This window comes from Brassica napus, chromosome A6 (genome assembly GCF_020379485.1).
Source record: "Brassica napus cultivar Da-Ae chromosome A6, Da-Ae, whole genome shotgun sequence".
NCBI classification, from domain to species: Eukaryota; Viridiplantae; Streptophyta; class Magnoliopsida; order Brassicales; family Brassicaceae; genus Brassica; species Brassica napus.
Window position 1 is genome coordinate 57,159 of NC_063439.1, and position 18,376 is coordinate 75,534.

The 18,376-nt window shown below is 40.4% G+C and overlaps 4 protein-coding genes across 4 annotated transcripts; 2 read left to right on the plus strand and 2 right to left on the minus strand.

Annotated features, from left to right (window-relative positions):
• Nucleotides 1-2,955: 2,955 nt before the first annotated feature.
• Nucleotides 2,956-4,625, plus strand: LOC125575957 (cytochrome P450 94B1-like). The gene has a single exon (XM_048735414.1). It carries the CDS (start codon nucleotides 2,998-3,000, stop codon nucleotides 4,474-4,476), a length of 1,479 nt encoding a protein of 492 aa, XP_048591371.1. The 5' UTR covers nucleotides 2,956-2,997; the 3' UTR covers nucleotides 4,477-4,625.
• Nucleotides 4,626-8,267: 3,642 nt separating this feature from the next.
• LOC106441516 lies at nucleotides 8,268-10,111 on the minus strand. Its single transcript, XM_022719979.2, has one exon. The coding sequence runs from the start codon at nucleotides 10,053-10,055 to the stop codon at nucleotides 8,283-8,285; it is 1,773 nt and encodes a 590-aa protein (XP_022575700.2). The 5' UTR covers nucleotides 10,056-10,111; the 3' UTR covers nucleotides 8,268-8,282.
• A 3,523-nt stretch (nucleotides 10,112-13,634) lies between these two features.
• LOC106433470 (protein LYK2) lies at nucleotides 13,635-16,402 on the plus strand. Its single transcript, XM_013874297.3, has 2 exons — nucleotides 13,635-14,169; nucleotides 14,251-16,402. The coding sequence occupies exons 1-2, from the start codon at nucleotides 13,811-13,813 to the stop codon at nucleotides 15,749-15,751; spliced, it is 1,860 nt and encodes a 619-aa protein (XP_013729751.2). The 5' UTR covers nucleotides 13,635-13,810; the 3' UTR covers nucleotides 15,752-16,402.
• Nucleotides 15,746-16,199, minus strand: LOC125575783 (probable calcium-binding protein CML40). Its single transcript, XM_048734864.1, has one exon. The coding sequence runs from the start codon at nucleotides 16,197-16,199 to the stop codon at nucleotides 15,774-15,776; it is 426 nt and encodes a 141-aa protein (XP_048590821.1). The 3' UTR covers nucleotides 15,746-15,773.
• Nucleotides 16,403-18,376: the final 1,974 nt, after the last annotated feature.

Consider the following 18,376-nt stretch of genomic DNA (forward strand, 5'->3'; position numbering starts at 1 on the left):
CACATACTTATGATGTATTAAAGTTTAGGTTAATCTATACTAATAACAGATACATATGTCAATATCGCCTAAATCCGTTAAATAAAAAGTTAACATTTAGGCAAAGAAATAGCAAGTAACAGTTGCTAGAGGTGTTACGGATCGTCAACCATGTCGTATGGCTTGCTCAGAAACGGCGGCAGAATAGAGCTCATCACCACCGTCGTGGAAACAGAGGAAGAGTTCGCCGTAGGTACAGATTAATGAATCGATCCCATTTTTAATCCCAAAAGTAATCAAAGATGTCATCTTTATCGATGTAGATATATTGAGGACGAAATTAGGGTTTTCTTGAGGTGGATGAAACGAAAGAGACTATGAAATGGAACAGATTATGAACAAAATCATGTATAAAGGAGAAGAAGTAGTGGTTGGGTATATGTTAATAAATGCAACTCTTCGAAATTCGAAAACGACATAGTAGTCTCAAGCTGTTTCGTTTGCAGAAACTGAAAAGACATAAACCATTGTATTGACCAATGGGTGAAGGGAGTCACCAGACATACATCCACACGCAACGCATTTCTACTCGCTGTAGGTTGATGTATCTGGCAGGGGTAAAAACGTCCAATGAAAAAGGGTTTCCTAATTAAGGGTATATGACCCATTATACGAGTGTTTAAGTGCATTTTTACCAATTTCTGTATATTTATATTCAACCACTGTTTTACAGATTTTGATGCATTATTATTATTGTTATAATAAATGTGCATGGAATCATATGGTTGAGCACTTAAGAGAGAGAAAGAGAGAGAAAAAAAACAGATCTGTTTTGGGTCCGGCGTTTGGCCGGCGCGTGAGCGTCCGTGCCGTCGCCGGAACCCTTTTTCTTTTGGCTAGAAACGTTCCCCGACATCTTCTTCACTTCCTCTCTCTGTTCGTTTTGTCGAAGCTCTGTCCAGTTTCCCTCTGGAGCTGTCAACTCGGGGAGTGATCAGACACATGCGGTGGCGCGGTGGCTGGAGTAACGACGCGACTGGGTGATGGGTGAGGTGGAGTGATGTCGGTCTGTCAGATTAGGGTTTCCAAGGAGGTGGAGGCTTCTACAGATCCATCGCCGCCTGTCTAGTTTCCGGGAGGTGGAGGCTTCGTTAGCTCCCCTGTCGCCGGCTTCAGTTTCCGGGAGGCGGAGGCTTCGTCAGCTCCGCTTTCGCCGGCTTAAGTTTCCGTGGGGTGAAGGCGATCAGGTCTTGCGCCGCGGCATTTTAGTCCCCTAGGTTTGTTAGGGTTCGCTTTTTATCTTTGGTTTTTTCGGTTTCGGTTTGGTCTACTTGGAGGAGTTCTCGTCGGAAGACGATTGAAGCTATCCGATGTTGGTTGTTTGGTTGTGCCGGCGAAGCTTCCTTCCCATTTCCGGTGACGAAAGGAGGCGGATGAGATCTCGGGTTACCGATTGACTCTCTCCACTATTGGGAACTCGCGGTTGGAAGCGTTTGCGGCGAAGAAGTTGTGAAGCCTGTGAGTGTCGGTTTTTTACGGTGGGTCGTTGGGTTGACCACCGGTGATGGCTGGGAGCGGGGGGTCGCCGTCTGCAAACGGAGGCGCCGCTTTTAGTTTTTCTCTTCGGTTTCGTTTGGTGGGCCTTGGGCCTTTTTGTATTACTGGGCTTGGCCCTTAAAATAATAAATTTCACTTTGGGAAAAAAAAAATCATATGGTTGAGCACATTTATCTGTAGCGTATGCTCCTTGATTACTTCACAGTCCACTTTCCTCCTAGTCAAGTTTGGAAGAAGGTGGGAATGTAAATATTCCTTTACTGAGAAGAAAAAAGGATCAAATTTCTTTAATGATGTATAATCGCTATTTATCCTCTTTTCCTGAGAAGAAAAACAATAAAAATAGTATTGAGAATAGAAAGATTGGCTGACTATTGTGATGCAGTATTTCAAAAAAAAAATATTTCTCTTTTAGCTGCTCCATGTGTTTTAGATTTGGCATTTTTTCTAACCAACCCAGTAGATTGATTCCCTGATTATTTAAGAGTTACGATATAGTGCCACAGCTCGTTTCCTATGTATTTTTATTGATCGTATACCTTGTTTTGTCGGACAAATAATCTACGTGTGCTCCTCCTATAGCCTTACTCGTATGATAATATGTACATGATCCTTGCATGTATAACATATTATATTATTCGTGCGTCCCTAGGACCGCAATTCTCGCGTCAATTTGCAACACTTGGTAAAATATCGAGCATGGATGTTACACAACCTAAACCACATTATCATTGAATGAAATAAAATAATTTTAGTTGTGTAGAAGATTGAAGAAGAAAGAGGATTATTAAATAATAAGATGATGTCGGGGTAAAAGTTAATGGAACTCCACTATAGGTTATATACTTATATTTATATTACTTGAAACATGGGGGTCCCTTAAATGTTTGGGGCTAAAACAATATAGGGAGGGTTTTCAAATTTTTTTCTTTTTTTAACAAATTCGGAGGTTCTATACCAATTGTGCTCAGGAACACCTCTGAATGAAAAATAACTATAAATCATTGACAAAAGTCCTACCAATAAGAGCATCTTTATCCGGGGATACTAGAGAGTTTTTTAGCGTGTGGATCCCGTGTAGGATCCACTTTTTTTAAGAAACCGGTTACAAAAACTATTAAATAGTAGTCGGTTCTTAAGGGTTTCTTACACTGTTTGCGGGTCCCACTAACACGTGGCGGCCCACGATTGATTCGTTTTTTTTTCTTTCTAAATTCGAAAAAATAAAAAAAAAAAAAAATTAAGAAACCTCATTTGGGATTTCAGGGATAATGATGCTCCAAACAAATAAATATATAAATAATATTGTGGGACTGGGATCCAATTAATTCAGGCTCGTGCGTCAAATCTCTATAGACTAAATTTTTGTTGCTTAAAAAAATGAGAAGAAATGGTCTCTTGACCCTTCCCTAATTGTCGTATCCTTTAAAAAAAAAAAAGTTTTGAAGCTCATCATCAACAATGGAAGCTTTAACTCTTGTTCTTCTTCCTTTTCTCTTCCTCGTGGTTTTGATACTCTCTACTGGAAAATCTCTTTGTCTACGTAACTCTATAACGCCGAAAACATACCCGGTTATCGGATGCTTACTTTCCTTCTATACGAACCGGAACAGGTTGCTGGATTGGTATACCGAGCTCCTAACCGAATCCCCAAGTGGGACAGTGATCATTAACCGCTTGGCTGCCCGGAGAACCGTGGTGACGGCCAACCCATCCAACGTCGAGTACATCCTCAAGACAAACTTTGATAACTACCCGAAAGGCAAACCCTTCACGGAGATTCTTGGAGACTTTCTCGGCGGCGGGATATTTAACGTTGACGGAAACCTCTGGGTAAAGCAGCGGAGACTGGCTACTCATGATTTCACGCCCAGGTCGCTGAGAGAGTACGTTGACGTTTTGAGGAACGAGGTCGAGGACGAGCTTCTGTCCTTCTTGGACGCTGCCGCCCAAGATTATCAACCCTTCGATCTCCAAGAGCTTCTCCGGAGATTCACTTTCAATATTGTCTGCATTGTTTTCCTCGGGATCGATCGTTGCAGTTTAAACCCGTCGTCACCCGTTTCTGAGTTCGATCGAGCGTTTCAGACTGCGGCTGCCGTTAGCGCTGGACGTGGTTCCGCACCGCTATCCTTCGTGTGGAAGCTGAAGAGACTGGTCGGTTTTGGATCTGAGAAAGACCTCAGACACGCTGTCCAAAAAGTTCACAGCTGCGTCAATGAGATCATTCGAGAGAAGAAGATCAATACCAAGAGCGATTTTCTGTCGCGATTGATCGTCGCTGGAGAAAGCGACGAGGCTGTGAGAGATATGGTAATTAGTGTTGTAATGGCCGGGAGGGACACGACCTCGGCGGTCACCACACGCTTGTTTTCGTTGATCTCCTGTCACAAGACAACCGAGTGTGAGCTAGTTAATGAAATCAGATCGGTTAAGGATATAACCGGGGGCTTCGATTATGAATCACTGAAGAAACTGAGTCTGTTGAAAGCGTGCTTGTGTGAAGTGATGCGATTGTATCCTCCGGTGCCTTGGGATTCCAAACACGCCCTAACCGATGACCGTTTACCAGACGGTACGGCGGTGCGTGCGGGAGACCGGGTTACGTATTTTCCATATGGGATGGGGAGAATGGAGGAGCTTTGGGGGAAAGATTGGGATGAGTTTAAACCAAACCGATGGTTTGACTCTTATGATCATAAGACCAGAGTTTTGAAGAAAGTGAACCCTTTCAAGTTTCCTGTTTTTCAAGCCGGTCCGAGGGTTTGTCTCGGGGAAGAGATGGCGTACCTGCAGATGAAGTACGTTGTGGCTTCCATGCTTCACCGTTTTCAGTTTGAACCGATCGGTACGGACAAACCGGTTTTTGTGCCAATGCTCACGGCTCACATGGCTGGTGGGATGCGAGTCCGCGTTCGCCGGAGAGATGGATCTCGATGAAGAGAACCATATTTGCATTTTCAGTCAAAATGGTCTCTAACAGTCCGAATAAAGTCAATGATCACTATGGTTCTTTTGAATGTACGTAAAATGTTTCCATGCTCGTATTATCTCCTTTGGGTAAACCAACCCACATTTTAAATTTTCGAGATTTCAATACACATCAGTAAAAAACTATTATAATATTATTATTGTCTGAAAAATAAATTTAGTTGAGAAGCAATTAAGCACGGTAAAGAAAAAGGAAGCACAGAGACACGAGAGGGAGAGAGAAGAGAGAGAAACTAGATCTACTTTGGGACCGGCGTACAGCCGGCGCGTGAGCATCCGTGCCGTCGCTGGAGCCCTTTCTCTTTCGTCGAAGTTGTTCCTCTTAGCCCCTTCTCCGCCGTCGTGTCAACGACTGCCTTGTCCGAGCTCTGGTACCGCAACTGATACGACCAAAATATGGATCACTCTTTCGGTAAGGTTGATATGAACTCAGATCCGAGAGGATTGAGAACTGATGGATCGAGGGGTGACACTAAGGGTTGCGGAATAGCCCAAAGATACTACCAGACTTCGATCGTTGCCGGATGTGACGCACCGGTCCAACAAAAGAAGGATCGAAACTTGGAGATAACCTCACCAAGAAACTAAGAAGTGTTCTAAACAAAGAACAATGAGAGAAACTCATAAAAAAGGAAAAACAATCTGTTTTATTTCGTGGCTCTAAGGCCTTATTTATAGGATTACAAGTTGTAGAGATCCAAAGAAAAATGTGCTAAAAACAAGACATTGGAAATAGAAACAAAGACTTGACTAAATAAAGTCTTTGACTGAAACTTGGACTACCTCTTCATATAGCCACGACCAGGACTTTGAAAGGTGAATAATATACTCCTGATATGGGCCAAGACATGTCCCTTTGAGGCCTGGTCGAAATCCATCTTTTCCCTTAGCCAATATTTATCGGTTTCTCCATTTGGCCCAAACAAGTTCGTTTTTGAATCTTTTTGAAAACCATCAAGCCCAATGCTTTCTTGAACATTTAGAACATGAATAATAACCTTTGTCATGATTGAATTGACCGTTGGTTCATCAGAAAGAAGGTTAGCCATTTCGAGCTTCTCGGGTGGTCTGAATTCGCGAGAACTGAAGATCACCTGATTTGTAAATAGCATAACTATCACATATGAACTTCGTTTGATCTGATTCTTCTTCAAGGAGCTCCGTAATTGAGTTGAGAACATTCTCCAAGTGATTTCATGCGTAGAAGCCTCGTGGTTTGGAAGATATGAGTCAAACAATGAACATATATCTTTACTGCTTTCCATGATCAAGCCATGCATGCCTGTTTTGCCCGGTGCGCTACCCCACGGCACATCAGCAACCATCCCTAACGGTGGCTCGGCTCTTGGAGTAATGACACGCTCGATTGAAGGTCCACGGTGGAGAGGGAGCGCCTTGCATGCTCAGTTGTGGTGTTTTTCCGGGAGATGGAAGGTAATATAGATCCGTCTTCGTCGGTTTATGCGGGAGGTGGAGGCTTGCTCAGATCCATCGTCGCCGACTTTAGCTTCCGGGAAGGGGAGTTTCCTTCAGCTCCGCCTTCGCCGGCTTTTAGTTACGAAGAGTGGAGGCTTGCAAAGCTCCGCGCTGCCGCTTAGAAACCCGGTGTCCTTTGGGTTAAGGTTACTAGTTTGATTTGTGTCAAGTTCGGTGAGGTTGCCGTTAAGGTGGGTGTTTGGTCACTGCGGATGAGATATCGTTAGACGATGAAGCTCTCCGGCGGTGGTAACGACTTTCAAGGGAAGAAAGCAGTGGTTCTCGGTTCGCTTGTCTTGGGTTTGAAGTGATTCAAAGTCGGTGGAGATCTCGGTGATCGATGGAACTCGCCGGCGTGAAGACAGTGCGGTGAAGAACGATTATGGGTTCGTTGGAGGCTTGTCTGTTTCCAAGCTCCGACGAACGCATGTTTAGATGGTGATGCTCCGGCGGCGTAGAGGCGGAGGCGGTTAAGTTGAGACGGTTGCGACGCGTGTCGCGTGAAGGGAGCAGATCTCTCCACGTGTCTAGCCTCCTTGACTTGCTATCCGACCAGGTCGTCCGGTTTCTAGGTCTGGGCCGAGGGTCCATTTAGTCTTTTGTTTAGACCGTAGTCTCTTGAGCTTTAAGCCGTTTTTTTGTTGTATTCGGGCTTCAGCCGATTACTGGGCTTGGCCCGTTTATTTAATATATAAAAACATTGACGGAAAAAAAAAAGCAATTAAGCACTTTTTACATCTTTATTGTTCTTATGAAGTCATACGTATATTAAAAGCAACGTGAGAGCACATTCGTTAGTATTTATATATCTCAATTAATAATACAATAATATTACACATTAATATTGCTATTAAATACTAAATCCAATCAATCGTCCTAAATTTTTTTAATGTTTAAATTTTATTCCGTTTAGATTGTCAATTTGGAGTAAAACAATCAGCAAAACAAAAATTCCTATAAAAGTCAACCGTGGAATCGTCTGTTTGAATAACATAAGTGATGTTAAATTTATGAAAAAGTGCTGGATAAACTAGAACAAAGTAAATATGCAATTAAGAAAAAGAAGACATGATATAAATATTTTTAATGATAGCACATACCAAAAGTTAAGTATCCATAGCTGATGTTTGATGGAATAACTTACAAAATAACCTAAAAGAAAGAGAAGCTGGACAGCCATATTGACTGACTTGGGTAGTGAAAATAAGTAACTCCTTAGTGATTGTTGGCTTCTGGACCAAAAGTAGCGTATCATTGAAAGCAAATTTTCAGTGAGTGTATTAGTATTTTGATGGGGTGACTTTTTTTCTTTCTCAGCGTTTCAATATACTTCTCTGTTGCAAGCTTTGGTGAATTCCAACCGTGAAAACAACCATTTTCCATGTCTTTTTTCTCTTCAACATGATACTGGAAAGTCCCTTAGGATCGGGGAATGATACCTCCACTAGCACATCATAACACGCTAGCTCGATGGCGGGATTGTTCCCCCATAGCTTAATCATGTGTTTGAGATGGATGGAAGGAGGGGATATATATATGTGCTGAGGTATCTTATGAGAGACTATACTGGAAAATTTCATCTTTTCTTCCACCAAAATTCTATAGAAAGCTGCAGGGGCCATTAATTGTCTAACCCTGACATGGTAATCATAGAAAGAAATGAACCAGTTTACAAGCTTTGTTTTTTCTACAAACAGACGCACACAATGATGCAATTAGTTTTCTCTTTGCATACAACAAAACACATTTAAATTATGCGACTGAAATCAATTTGAAGGACTTTTTATTTTGAATTAATATTTACCATGTTTTAACAAGATGTATGTTTTGGTGTTTTTATATATATTAAACAAATTATAATAGATTTTAATTATAAATACATTATTTATCAACTATTTTCAGAAAACCTAAGCTAATAAAAGTTTGCTAAACACATTTTTAATTAAAATTTACAGTTTACCATATATTGCATAATAATAAAAGTGCACAGAAAATATACAAAATAAATATGTTTGAAACAATTTTTTTTCTCTAAAACACTGTTTTTCAGAAAGAATAACATTTTAGTTTTTAACACATATTTAGGTAAATTTTTTTTTTTGCTAAATTATAATTTTACGTAAAGTTTCACTAAATAGCTTTCTTTCTTTATCCCATCAAACTGAACTGACTCATATGAAAAAAAATCGACAGAAGGAAAAATCAAAATCAAATAGTTTGTTTATTTATTTTAGTTTAATTAAATATGAGGATCAGAGACAGGAATGAGTGAATGAATATTATTCATCAGCGTTCCAAGACTGTTTGACTTTGGGTCCAGTGGGACCCTCTTCTTCAAGGACTTCATGAGGTATTTTGTCAGTGAGCTCACGGAATTTCTTACGCAAAAATCCGGGCAATGTCTTGGCAAAACCGTCAATGGTCTTTTCAAGGTCATGTTGGACGGTTGGTCCCCATTTCCTAAAATAATTTAGCCACGGTGGCTCCACGATTCCTTGTCCCGCAATCACCTCATAACCAGTACTAGTATCAAAGAACTTATCACTTCTCGCCATGTCATTCCTTATGCCGTTCCCGTCTTGGCCTTGCAACACCAGTCCGGGTCTTGAGAACATTGCGTGTCCGTGAAGAGACGCGTAAGCCACAGGCTTGTTTCCACCTTGGAACTCTAGATCGCATGCCTCCACTAGACTTCCTCCACTGTGCTCAGAGAAGTAGACACGCCACAATTCGCCGTTGAAGTTGCTGATCCGCAAGGTAACGTGTTCCCAATCTCCAATATGTTCACCGACATTCCCTAGGGAGAGGCTCTTCATGAATAAAATCTTGAGGTGGGCATTGCCGTTGAAAGGAAGGAATATCCAGAGGACAATGTCAGTGAAAGTGCCTCCAAACATTGGTTTGATGTGTAGATACACCTTTGTGTTCCCTAAGTCTCCCCTCTTAACCCTTTCCCTTGCACTCTCATCGGCTGGATAATCCAACCAGTATAAGCCATCGTCCGAGCCGCCTTGCGGAAGGTTTGAACCGTTGGGTTGAACCGGGACGGGGTTAGATTCGTTACCTTTCTGGTATAACAAGGCACCGTTGGAGAAAACCCAATCGACAGAGGAAGGAAGGAACTCCTCATTCGGATGAAAATAAATCAAAGGAGAATAGGCTCGAAATAAATCTCTAGTCTGATCTTGGCTTGGCATGCTAGACAAGTCAAATTTTGTATTTCTCAGGCAGGACAAAGACGGAAGAGGAAAATTTAGTTGCTGAAAGCTGAATGTCCCTGTGTACACACCATCTGCCTCTGTTCCTCTGTTTGCAGGTCTCAAACTAGAAACAGTAACTCCTTCTATCCCCCATACCCATGCATCGGCTTCGCTCATTTGTTCCGTATGATCCGATCTGACACAGCTTATTGATTCTTGTCTTAAAGATGGCTTCACCGGAGAAGTAGTGACAAACACGCCAACCGCTCCATACCCGTTGGGACATAAAGGCTGCCAAAAATATGCTGGCCCATCTTGCTTGACGACGACGGAGGTAGTGTTACCGAGTTCCATGTAGTCAATGGGTGGTCTCAAGCTATTCCCGGATACGTCTTTTGCAACAAGAACCCAACCGAAAAGCATACGGTTGTTGGGTTGTGCATAGAAACCAAGTGTGAAGAAACCAGCAGGAAGATTGATGGGTTCAAAGATGCTGACTCCCATGTTGTCGGGCCCTCCCTCGAATGCTCTCCATACCCTCTGTGACGTTGACTCTGAGATGGAGACTTGGATCACCTCAAGACCTCCAAGATCTATCTTTCCATTCCCGAAGTTTTTCTCACCACCCGGAGGGATAACAGGCAACGGAGAAGGAAACTTAAAACTTGTCTCTACAGGTAATGGAGAAGGAATCTTGAAGCTTGTCTCTACAGCTAATGGATGCGGAGATATGCTAACTGTGAGATTCAAATCGGAGCTGGTTCCATTTCCGTCGCAAAATACATGGTTAACAAATACTATAATCAAAAGAAAACTCAAAAGTTTAGAGGCTTTTTCATTAGACGATTGCATTCTTCTCTCTTACTCTTGGTCAGTAATAATAATAACAGGCCACAAAACTATACATTTACGTTTTGAAACCGTTTGACCTCTATTCTCCAAACAATTATACTAATATAGTGTAAACTATCTTTTTTTTTGGTCAAAGTGTTATTAATAAAACGTGTATAATTGGTTGACTGTATGCAGTCAGACATATATTTATAGACTTTTTACTATAACTTATCAATTTATTTTGGAAATATCTTTTAAAAACAACATAATTTTAGGATGTAATATCCAATTATAGCATAAAATTTTCAAGTTCTTAATCTCACCAATTTTAAATTCCTGATTTCTTGATAAAGGAATCTAGGATTTTAGAGTCAGTCTTCAACTTTTTTTTATCATAAAAGAAATTTAGTTATTTTCAAAAGTAAAGTTTAAATATCTCTGTGTGTTTTTAATTTAGAAAAGTGCTAAATTTATCTTTTGTTAATTAAAAGTCTTTGGGATAGTAAAAGAGACAAATAATTTAAGTGGATCCATGCACTTTAGTTAATTTTTTATTTTAAACTTGATACTTTACGTAAGAAACAGCATAAGATATTGTGTACTATTATAGTTTTCTTAAACATGCATGATTATGAGTATCCGGTTCTCAATGTTTTCATCTAGATGTTTTCTTGAAATAGATCTTATATATTTGAGTCCAGTAGTTGTGTCAGTCATAATTGTTGTGCACTGATTTGTGGGATCTTTCAAATATATATTGACCTAAATTTTATTTATTTATTGAATATTTTTGAATAGATATATATATTATATATATATATATATATATATTTTTTTTTTTGAATAGATATATTTCCCTTGAACAAATGTTATAGGATTCTAACCCATATCACGAAAACCGTGGAGCCTGGTTTTGGAAGACAAGAAGTTCATGCCTAGAATGATGGACAATGTCTTTGACACGAGTGTTTAAAATTATGGAGATGTAATGCCATTTGCTTATCGAAATCCCCTCGATAAGACTAAGGCCTCTCTCATCCTACACAGACAGAGGATTGATCTTTCCCTTACAACTTATTGAGTGCATCTGTTGCTCCTCCTCGTTCCTGGATTAGGTAGACGACGGCTTAGGCTCTTCACGATCCATGCAGCTGTTGCAGCCGGGGGAGGGGGCAACCGGTATCGTCGCTGGAAACTCAGTGTTTGGCGCTTTTTTCTCAATGCGGGCCACCGTTGAAAAAGCCCAACCCACCACTTGATAGAAGCGTCAATTTCTAAATATTCATTTATGCAATAACAAGGGGATAGTTCTAAAAGTATCTCCAACACATTGCTATTTTTGCCTCTATAATAACATTTAGAGTAAAATAACTTCAATCCATTCCAAATATTTCTTTGAAATAGAAATTGTTATTTTTTTCTCTATTTATAAGGAAAGAAATAACAATCTCTAATTTTTTTATTCTTTATTTTGAAGATTAATATTATAGGGGAATACATTTGATTAAATTTTTTTTTTCTATCATAGAAATTTTCTATTTTAAAGGTAAAAATAGCAAAATTCATTTGAGATGGTCTAAGATAAACATTTCAAGTCCTTTGTTAAAAAAAACTCAAGTGCTTTAGCTAATAAAGTAATAAGTAGCTGTTTCTGTCTTTGTTGAATAATTGGAATATGTGGAAGCTCCATGTGTTGGCGGTGGTGCTTACACGGCACAGTATTTAAAATGCTATATCGTGAATCGTTTAATATAGCCTTGGTTTCAAGAGCTAGAGTGGTTATAATTCTCTTAACACAAGACTAGTATGTATGTATTTACAGGGACTAGTACATCATGATAATTGTTTTTAGGATTCTATTTCTTCACTCCATAGTATAGGAATTGGGTGATGAGTTTATGGGTAGTATACAATGTATTCGATCGTTTTACTATTGTAGTATTAAGTGTTTTTTTTAATAAAAAGGTAAAATCTTACATCGTTAAAAAAATGCACACTACTCCTTTTTTTTTTTTTATCAATGCACACTACTCCTATTTATTAAACACTTATATTATGATATCAAATAAAACATGAAGTCAAAATACATAGAGGAGTCTAATAAGATCCAAAGATCATATAGGAAACAGAGGAATCTAATTAAAAAAACCCTTAAGCCAATGAGGAAAACCCCTTGCAATGTAGGATTGAAACATATTTTCCTAGACAACACTATTAGCAATCGAAAGGCTGCAGTAAGGGCTTGTCGAGACTGTTTTTATACTCACCAACACAAAAAGTTGTTAAGCATAGAAGTTAGCTTCAGAGATTAGAACTTTAAAGCAGGCCATGCAGCAGGTTTTGCAAGAGCTCCAACTTTCAAAAGAGGCATCAGTTTTACTGAGAATATTGTTGAAAGATCTTCTCCCATGTAGTAAAACTAATCCAGTTGAATTCCTAAGAATCCAAGACGCTCCACATTCAGACCTACTTTTGTCCCAAACAGAACCAATATCACATTTCAACGTATCCAATGCACACTACTCCTAATTTTGTAGTTATCTGTTAAAATTACCCTTTTTGATCTCGTTTCTTTTTTTATTTATCCTTTTTAGGTCAACTTAGGTATATATTGCAAAATAGACCTAAGAGTACTTAGCTTTTTGCTCCTAGATGCCTTTGTCGTTGCTTTGTTTTGCATGTCTTTTCAATTTCTTGATAATGTTTTTGTGTCTTCCTGTTTTTGTTTCCTCCCCTACTATCAATTTCCACATCATTATTCTCCACACACTACGTTTTGGATTTTACTCGACCAAACCATTGGATCTTAAAAATTCAGTCTAGCTTTTTATTTATTTAACAGTATTTTTGTATGAGTTGGCTTGAAATCTTTTTGCAACTAGATATGTACTGACGGCATTTTGGAACGATTTCTCAATATCCGAATGATAATGGGGCAAGACAATATACTAAAAGTCTATTGTCGCTACGCCAAAAGTCCAAACTAGTGTGAACTACAATGGGCAAGTGTGTGCTTGGGTGAAATGCTTATCAGGTCTCAGCCAATAAGGAAGTGTTACTAGATTAACACAAAATGGATATATACGTGTTTGCCCCTGTGGTTATTATTTTGCAAGCTTACATACAGTAGAGTATAAAGTTTAGGTATGAATCAATTCTCAGAATCTTAGATATCCGACTCTATAAGCTAGTGCACATGCTATTGACCCAAAACTTTTTTAAAAAAAAATTGTAAAAGAAACATGGGGCATGAGTCTAGGATGATGATACCCCCAGCAAAATCGAAAACAGTGGGACCGAACACGGCCTAAACCTTGTTCTTAAACAATATAATCTTCTTAGGACAAAGCGAGAGTGTACCATTGAGATTCACTTAGCTTGGACTTTGCACACTTTGTGAATGTTGTTGAGTTTACGAAGAATAAGGTTCCAAGCACAAGAAGATGTCCTTTCTAATAAATTAATTAATTAGAGAAACTTGACTTGGGATTCACAGCCACCCCTGCTGTCTGTCGACAAAAGTCACAAAACTCAGAGGCTCCGATACTCGTTTCTGCTTTCCAATAAAATATCAAAAAACAATAGAATGCTTTACGGGTACTTTAACCTTGTAATTAATTTATTACTAGTATATGTATGTATATATCCAAGTGGAGGTCATGTGTACAAAATAATTCATCAAATATTTCCTTGCAACAAATCAATCAATTAAAAATCAAAAGTTGTTGTCCCACTTTCTCTTCGTCAATATATAGAGACACGCCTATACTGTAATGCCGAAGCTTATTCTAAACGTCAACATGGCTGGTTCAGTTAGTAAAGAGTGCGTGACAAGTCTTATAATGTTCTTTTTCACATGGTCTCTCTGTGCAACTTCAAATGATCTGCTTAGCTGCGACCCAGAAGAATCCTCTTCCTCCTCCTCAACTAGCTACGTTTGCCACTCAAACCTCCAAAAGTGCCGCACTTTCGCCACTCTAAGAGCCAATTCTCCCTTGAGGGGCCATTTTATCCCGATTGACTGCACATGTAATGGAAGGTTCTACGAGGCTCATCTGTTCAAAACTTGCGTTAAAGGCGACACCTTTCGCTCTCTCGCTGCATCCCTACAAGGCCAGCTGACCACGTGCCTGTGAGCCCATACCTGATTTTTCAATTTAAAATTAGACTTGGTCCTTTTTTTTTTTTTAAATTCCGGATGTTCATTTTTCAGGTCTATAAGGGACGAGAATCCTCAAGTTTCGGAGGAGAGCCTGGACGAGAAGGTTAAGTTGCGGTTGGGGGTCAAGTGTTCATGTCCAGAAGAAGGTGGCGCCACCAGGTTTCTCGTTACATATCCGGTGAGTGAGGGGGAAAGCGTTTCAAGCTTGGCAGACAAGTTCAACACAACAGAGGATGCTATTGTGTCTGCAAACAACAATTCTGGAGTGGTTCCACGCACCCCTGCTCTCATACCTCTTGATCATAAACCACAGAACACCACCCCGAGTCGCCAGAAGAAAAAGCGGTCAAAGATGAAGAAGCTGATGATCGCTGTGATCAGCGCGATTGCTGGAGTTATGGGTCTTATCACTCTCATGGTGCTGGGTTACTTGCACTGGAAGAAAGAGACGCGTCTGCAAAGCTGGATAAGCAATAAAGATCCAGAGACGCGGCAGCTGAGCCTGAGCATCCGAACCACCAGTGACAAGAAAATCTCCTTTGAAGGGTCACAGGAGTTGGATTCGGTTGTTGTTGTTGGCACCACAACTCCCCGAAAGCCCGTTGTGGAGATTTACGCGTTGGAGGAGCTGGAGAAAGCCACTGAGAATTTCAGCTCAAGCAATCACATCAAAGGTTCCGTTTATTTCGGTTCTCTCAAAGGCAAAGACTTGGCTATCAAGCAAGTGAGCGCCGGTGTAATGAAAAGATTCGACTTGGGGCTTCTCAACGATCAGTCACACTACTACAGTCACAACCTGATGAGGGTTCTTGGGACATGTTTCAGAGAATCCCCGCCGGATGAGGGTGCTTCTTATCTGGTTTTCGAGTACGCAAAGAATGGGTCTTTGTGGGATTGGCTCCAGAACAAATTGGCCATCAAGAATCAATTCATCGAGTCTTGTTACTGTTTCTTGGCATTGAAACAGAGGATCAAGATCTGCCACGATGTCGCCATCGCCTTAAAGTTTATGCATCGGATTAACTATGTTCACGGCAACATCACGAGTAGGAACATTTTCTTGAATGAAGATCTTAGAGGTAAAGTCGGAAACTTTGGCATGTCGTCAAAGGATGACAACATTGATTCTTCCATGTCTCCAGCTACTGACGTCTTCTCTTACGGGATCATCGTAATGGAGGTTTTGTCTGGACAAACCTCAGAGATGTTGCTTGGACCGCAAGAACAAGAAGAAGAAGAAGAAAATAGGGTTAATCCCGAGTGGAAGAGACTGAGAGAGTCGTTTATGATGGGGGAGAAGGAAATGCTAAGGGAAGTGATGGATAGCACGCTGGGGGAGAGCTATTCAGTTGACTCTGCCTATGAAATGGCAAGACTTGCAGCAGACTGTACTGCTGAAGAAGCAGAGCTAAGGCCGAGCGCGGCTGAGATTGTAGAGAGGGTTTCGAGATTGGTGGATGAAGAAGAAGACGAGGCAGTCTTAATAGAGAGAGATAATACCATTTCAGAGAGTTCTTACAAGCCTTTGGTAAGGAAAGGAGATGAATGCTAAGTTATATATATATATATATATATTATTGCATCATGACCCTAAACTCATCGAAACTAATAATTCCATCCCTATTAATATCGAATTGCGAGATCATAACCTCGCATTCTTCAAGGCTTTTAGACTCACCCAACAAACTTAGCATCCTCTTCAAACTTTTAGGAGTAATGCCTTGTAGACTCTCTTCAAACATCATGTTGAAAGCCTGCTTCAAGTCCCTCTCCTTGTCTTCCTCTGCTCCTTGTTCCACCAGCTTCACGAATTCCTCGAGTTCCAAGGATTTATCAGTGTGTGGTGAATCGGTCGTGTCTTCTTCTGGTACGGCCTTTTCCCCGGACTTAATAGCATCCACACATCTCTCGATGGCGGAAACAGAAACCTTCCCTTGTTGGGTCTTGTCAAAGCAACTAAACACCCTTTGATGATACTCTTCACGTTTGTTGCTCTTCATAGATTATACTAGGGAAAAGAGGGATGCGAGTTTCTGTCTTTCTTTTCTTGAAACTTTTGGCTTTAGGAATGTGGAATACTACTTTTTATATAACAAGAGAGAGAGAGCGATGGGGGAGCATAAATGTTGGACTTGTTTAATATTCTTTAAAAGACCAGAAGAAACGCTTGAATTTCCGCGGGTTTTAATTTCTGTGTTGACAAGTTCGTTTCCCATAGTTGTAACATTCCGATGACTTTTGACTATTCTTCTTCTTTCTACTAAAGAAACTCGGTCATGTGAATAGAGAGATGTTTAATTGGTTATCCATGCTCGTCGCTTTTTATTAGTTAGACTTGGATATGACTTTCTCAATCGACACTCACCAGAAACTTGTTAGTAATCTGGTTAAGGCTATCTTAAGACCCAGTAAAGGCCCAAAAGAAAGTTAAAATCCATTTACCTTGCGTTATTGCATACTTGTTCCGCAAATCGGACACACGCGCTTGTACATTTGACGGTTCGCAACCTGGGGAGAGGTTTACTCTCTCTCTCTCTAGGGTTTAACTTTATCTTCATCAAACTCTCAGGGGGGAGGAGATATACGATTCCGCCTCGGTTTGATCGAGTTGGTTAGTGTTTGTTTTGCATAATTGACTGTTCAATTTAGGGTTCATATTGCAAATGACTTCTCTGTCTTGTTTTATAATTTGGCGAAATGACAGTGAAGAAGGGTAGTTTCCGAGGAGGAGATTACTATCGTACTAGTTGTTTTGGTGATGATGATGATGAAACCTTTGGTAGAATCCCCAGAATGCTCCTACCATTGTCCAGCCTTGTCCTCCTCCTCCTCTGAAAGGCAAAATCTTATTAATAGGCTACGACAGGAGCTGCTTCAGTTACGCTCCTCCTTTCACAAGGATTTCCTCCACCTTCCTCCTCTTCTTCTTCAATGCGAGACCGTCCTGAAACGCATGAGTAGGGTCATCTCTTTAATTATCCTCCTCCTCAAGCTCAACATTCCTGATTATTTATCCATTATTAAGCATCCCATGGATTTGGGCACTGTAGCTCTACCCCTTCCCACTTCTCTGCTGATGTCCGTCTTACTTTCTCCAACGCCATGACTTATAACCCTCCGGCCAATCCTGTTTATCTGATGCCTGATAGTTTTTTGGAGTCAGGTGGAAAACTATTGACAAGAACAAGTCTTCCCGAGGAACCTTATTATCTCAACCTGCTGACAACAAACTGCCTGACCCTTAACTTGGCAGAGATCTGGGTTCCTTGACAGACTTATAATAAACTTCCTGAGAGATCACATCTCCAATGCTGGGGGATCTGGAGATGATGAGATTGAGATTGACATTAATGGTCTCAGTCATGATGCCTTGTTCCAGTTGCGGGATCTCTTGGATGAGTTTTTACAAGAAACCCAGAGCAAATATTCAAATGGTGGTGAACCCTGTGATGAGTTAGAGGTAAATTCATCTTCCTACATCTCATGCTTAATCCATTTGATAACATGACTGAATACAGCCAAAATTTCCTTGATGTAGCTTCTGCATGGACCAGGGAGTTCATTGACGCAACACTATGATGGTTTGTTTGCTGTTTGAGAAAGGTCTCATGTCCTACTGTTTGATTTAAATTCTCACTTTACTTGCAGGGAGTGAAATGGAGGACTAGGATGTTGACATTGTTTATAACGAGCAACCTAAATCCCGCATCTCTCCTGTCAGGACACACAAGGATGAGGCAGTGGGGAACTCCACTCGTGAGTTTTCTTCATCTCATATTGCATTAGTCTTGTTCTCTGTGTAACTTTTGCAGATGATATCTGATTGTTGATGTTCTTTCACCCACCCTCAGAACCATCTTAATAGTCTCTTGTCAGAAGTGGTCGACACTCTAAAATACTCTTATTTCCTCTATACTTGCTGTTCTTATTCCAGTGGCCTTTTTACTTTCAGTTGAGAGCAACTTACACGCCTAGTTTGATAGTGAACATTCTCTGTTTGTATTGCTCCCATATCGCTGTTTTCTTTGTTCTTTAGTGCTCATATTATTCCTTGTAGTTCTCTAACCTCTATGGGTTTTGGTGCATGTAACCAATCAGGCGTGAAGAGTGTGCCAAGACTATTGAGTTCACCAAAGGTAAATATCACTATGGATAATAATTGATACCTCTGAAAAGG

Bases quoted from the DNA above. Each gene is read 5' to 3' on its own strand.
- LOC125575957 (XM_048735414.1), top strand. From the start codon at position 2,998: ATGGAAGCTTTAACTCTTGTTCTTCTTCCTTTTCTCTTCCTCGTGGTT.
- LOC106441516 (XM_022719979.2), bottom strand. From the start codon at position 10,055: ATGCAATCGTCTAATGAAAAAGCCTCTAAACTTTTGAGTTTTCTTTTG.
- LOC106433470 (XM_013874297.3), top strand. From the start codon at position 13,811: ATGCCGAAGCTTATTCTAAACGTCAACATGGCTGGTTCAGTTAGTAAA. The intron at 14,170-14,250 runs GTGAGCCCATAC...TTCATTTTTCAG, and splicing joins GGCCAGCTGACCACGTGCCT to GTCTATAAGGGACGAGAATC.
- LOC125575783 (XM_048734864.1), bottom strand. From the start codon at position 16,199: ATGAAGAGCAACAAACGTGAAGAGTATCATCAAAGGGTGTTTAGTTGC.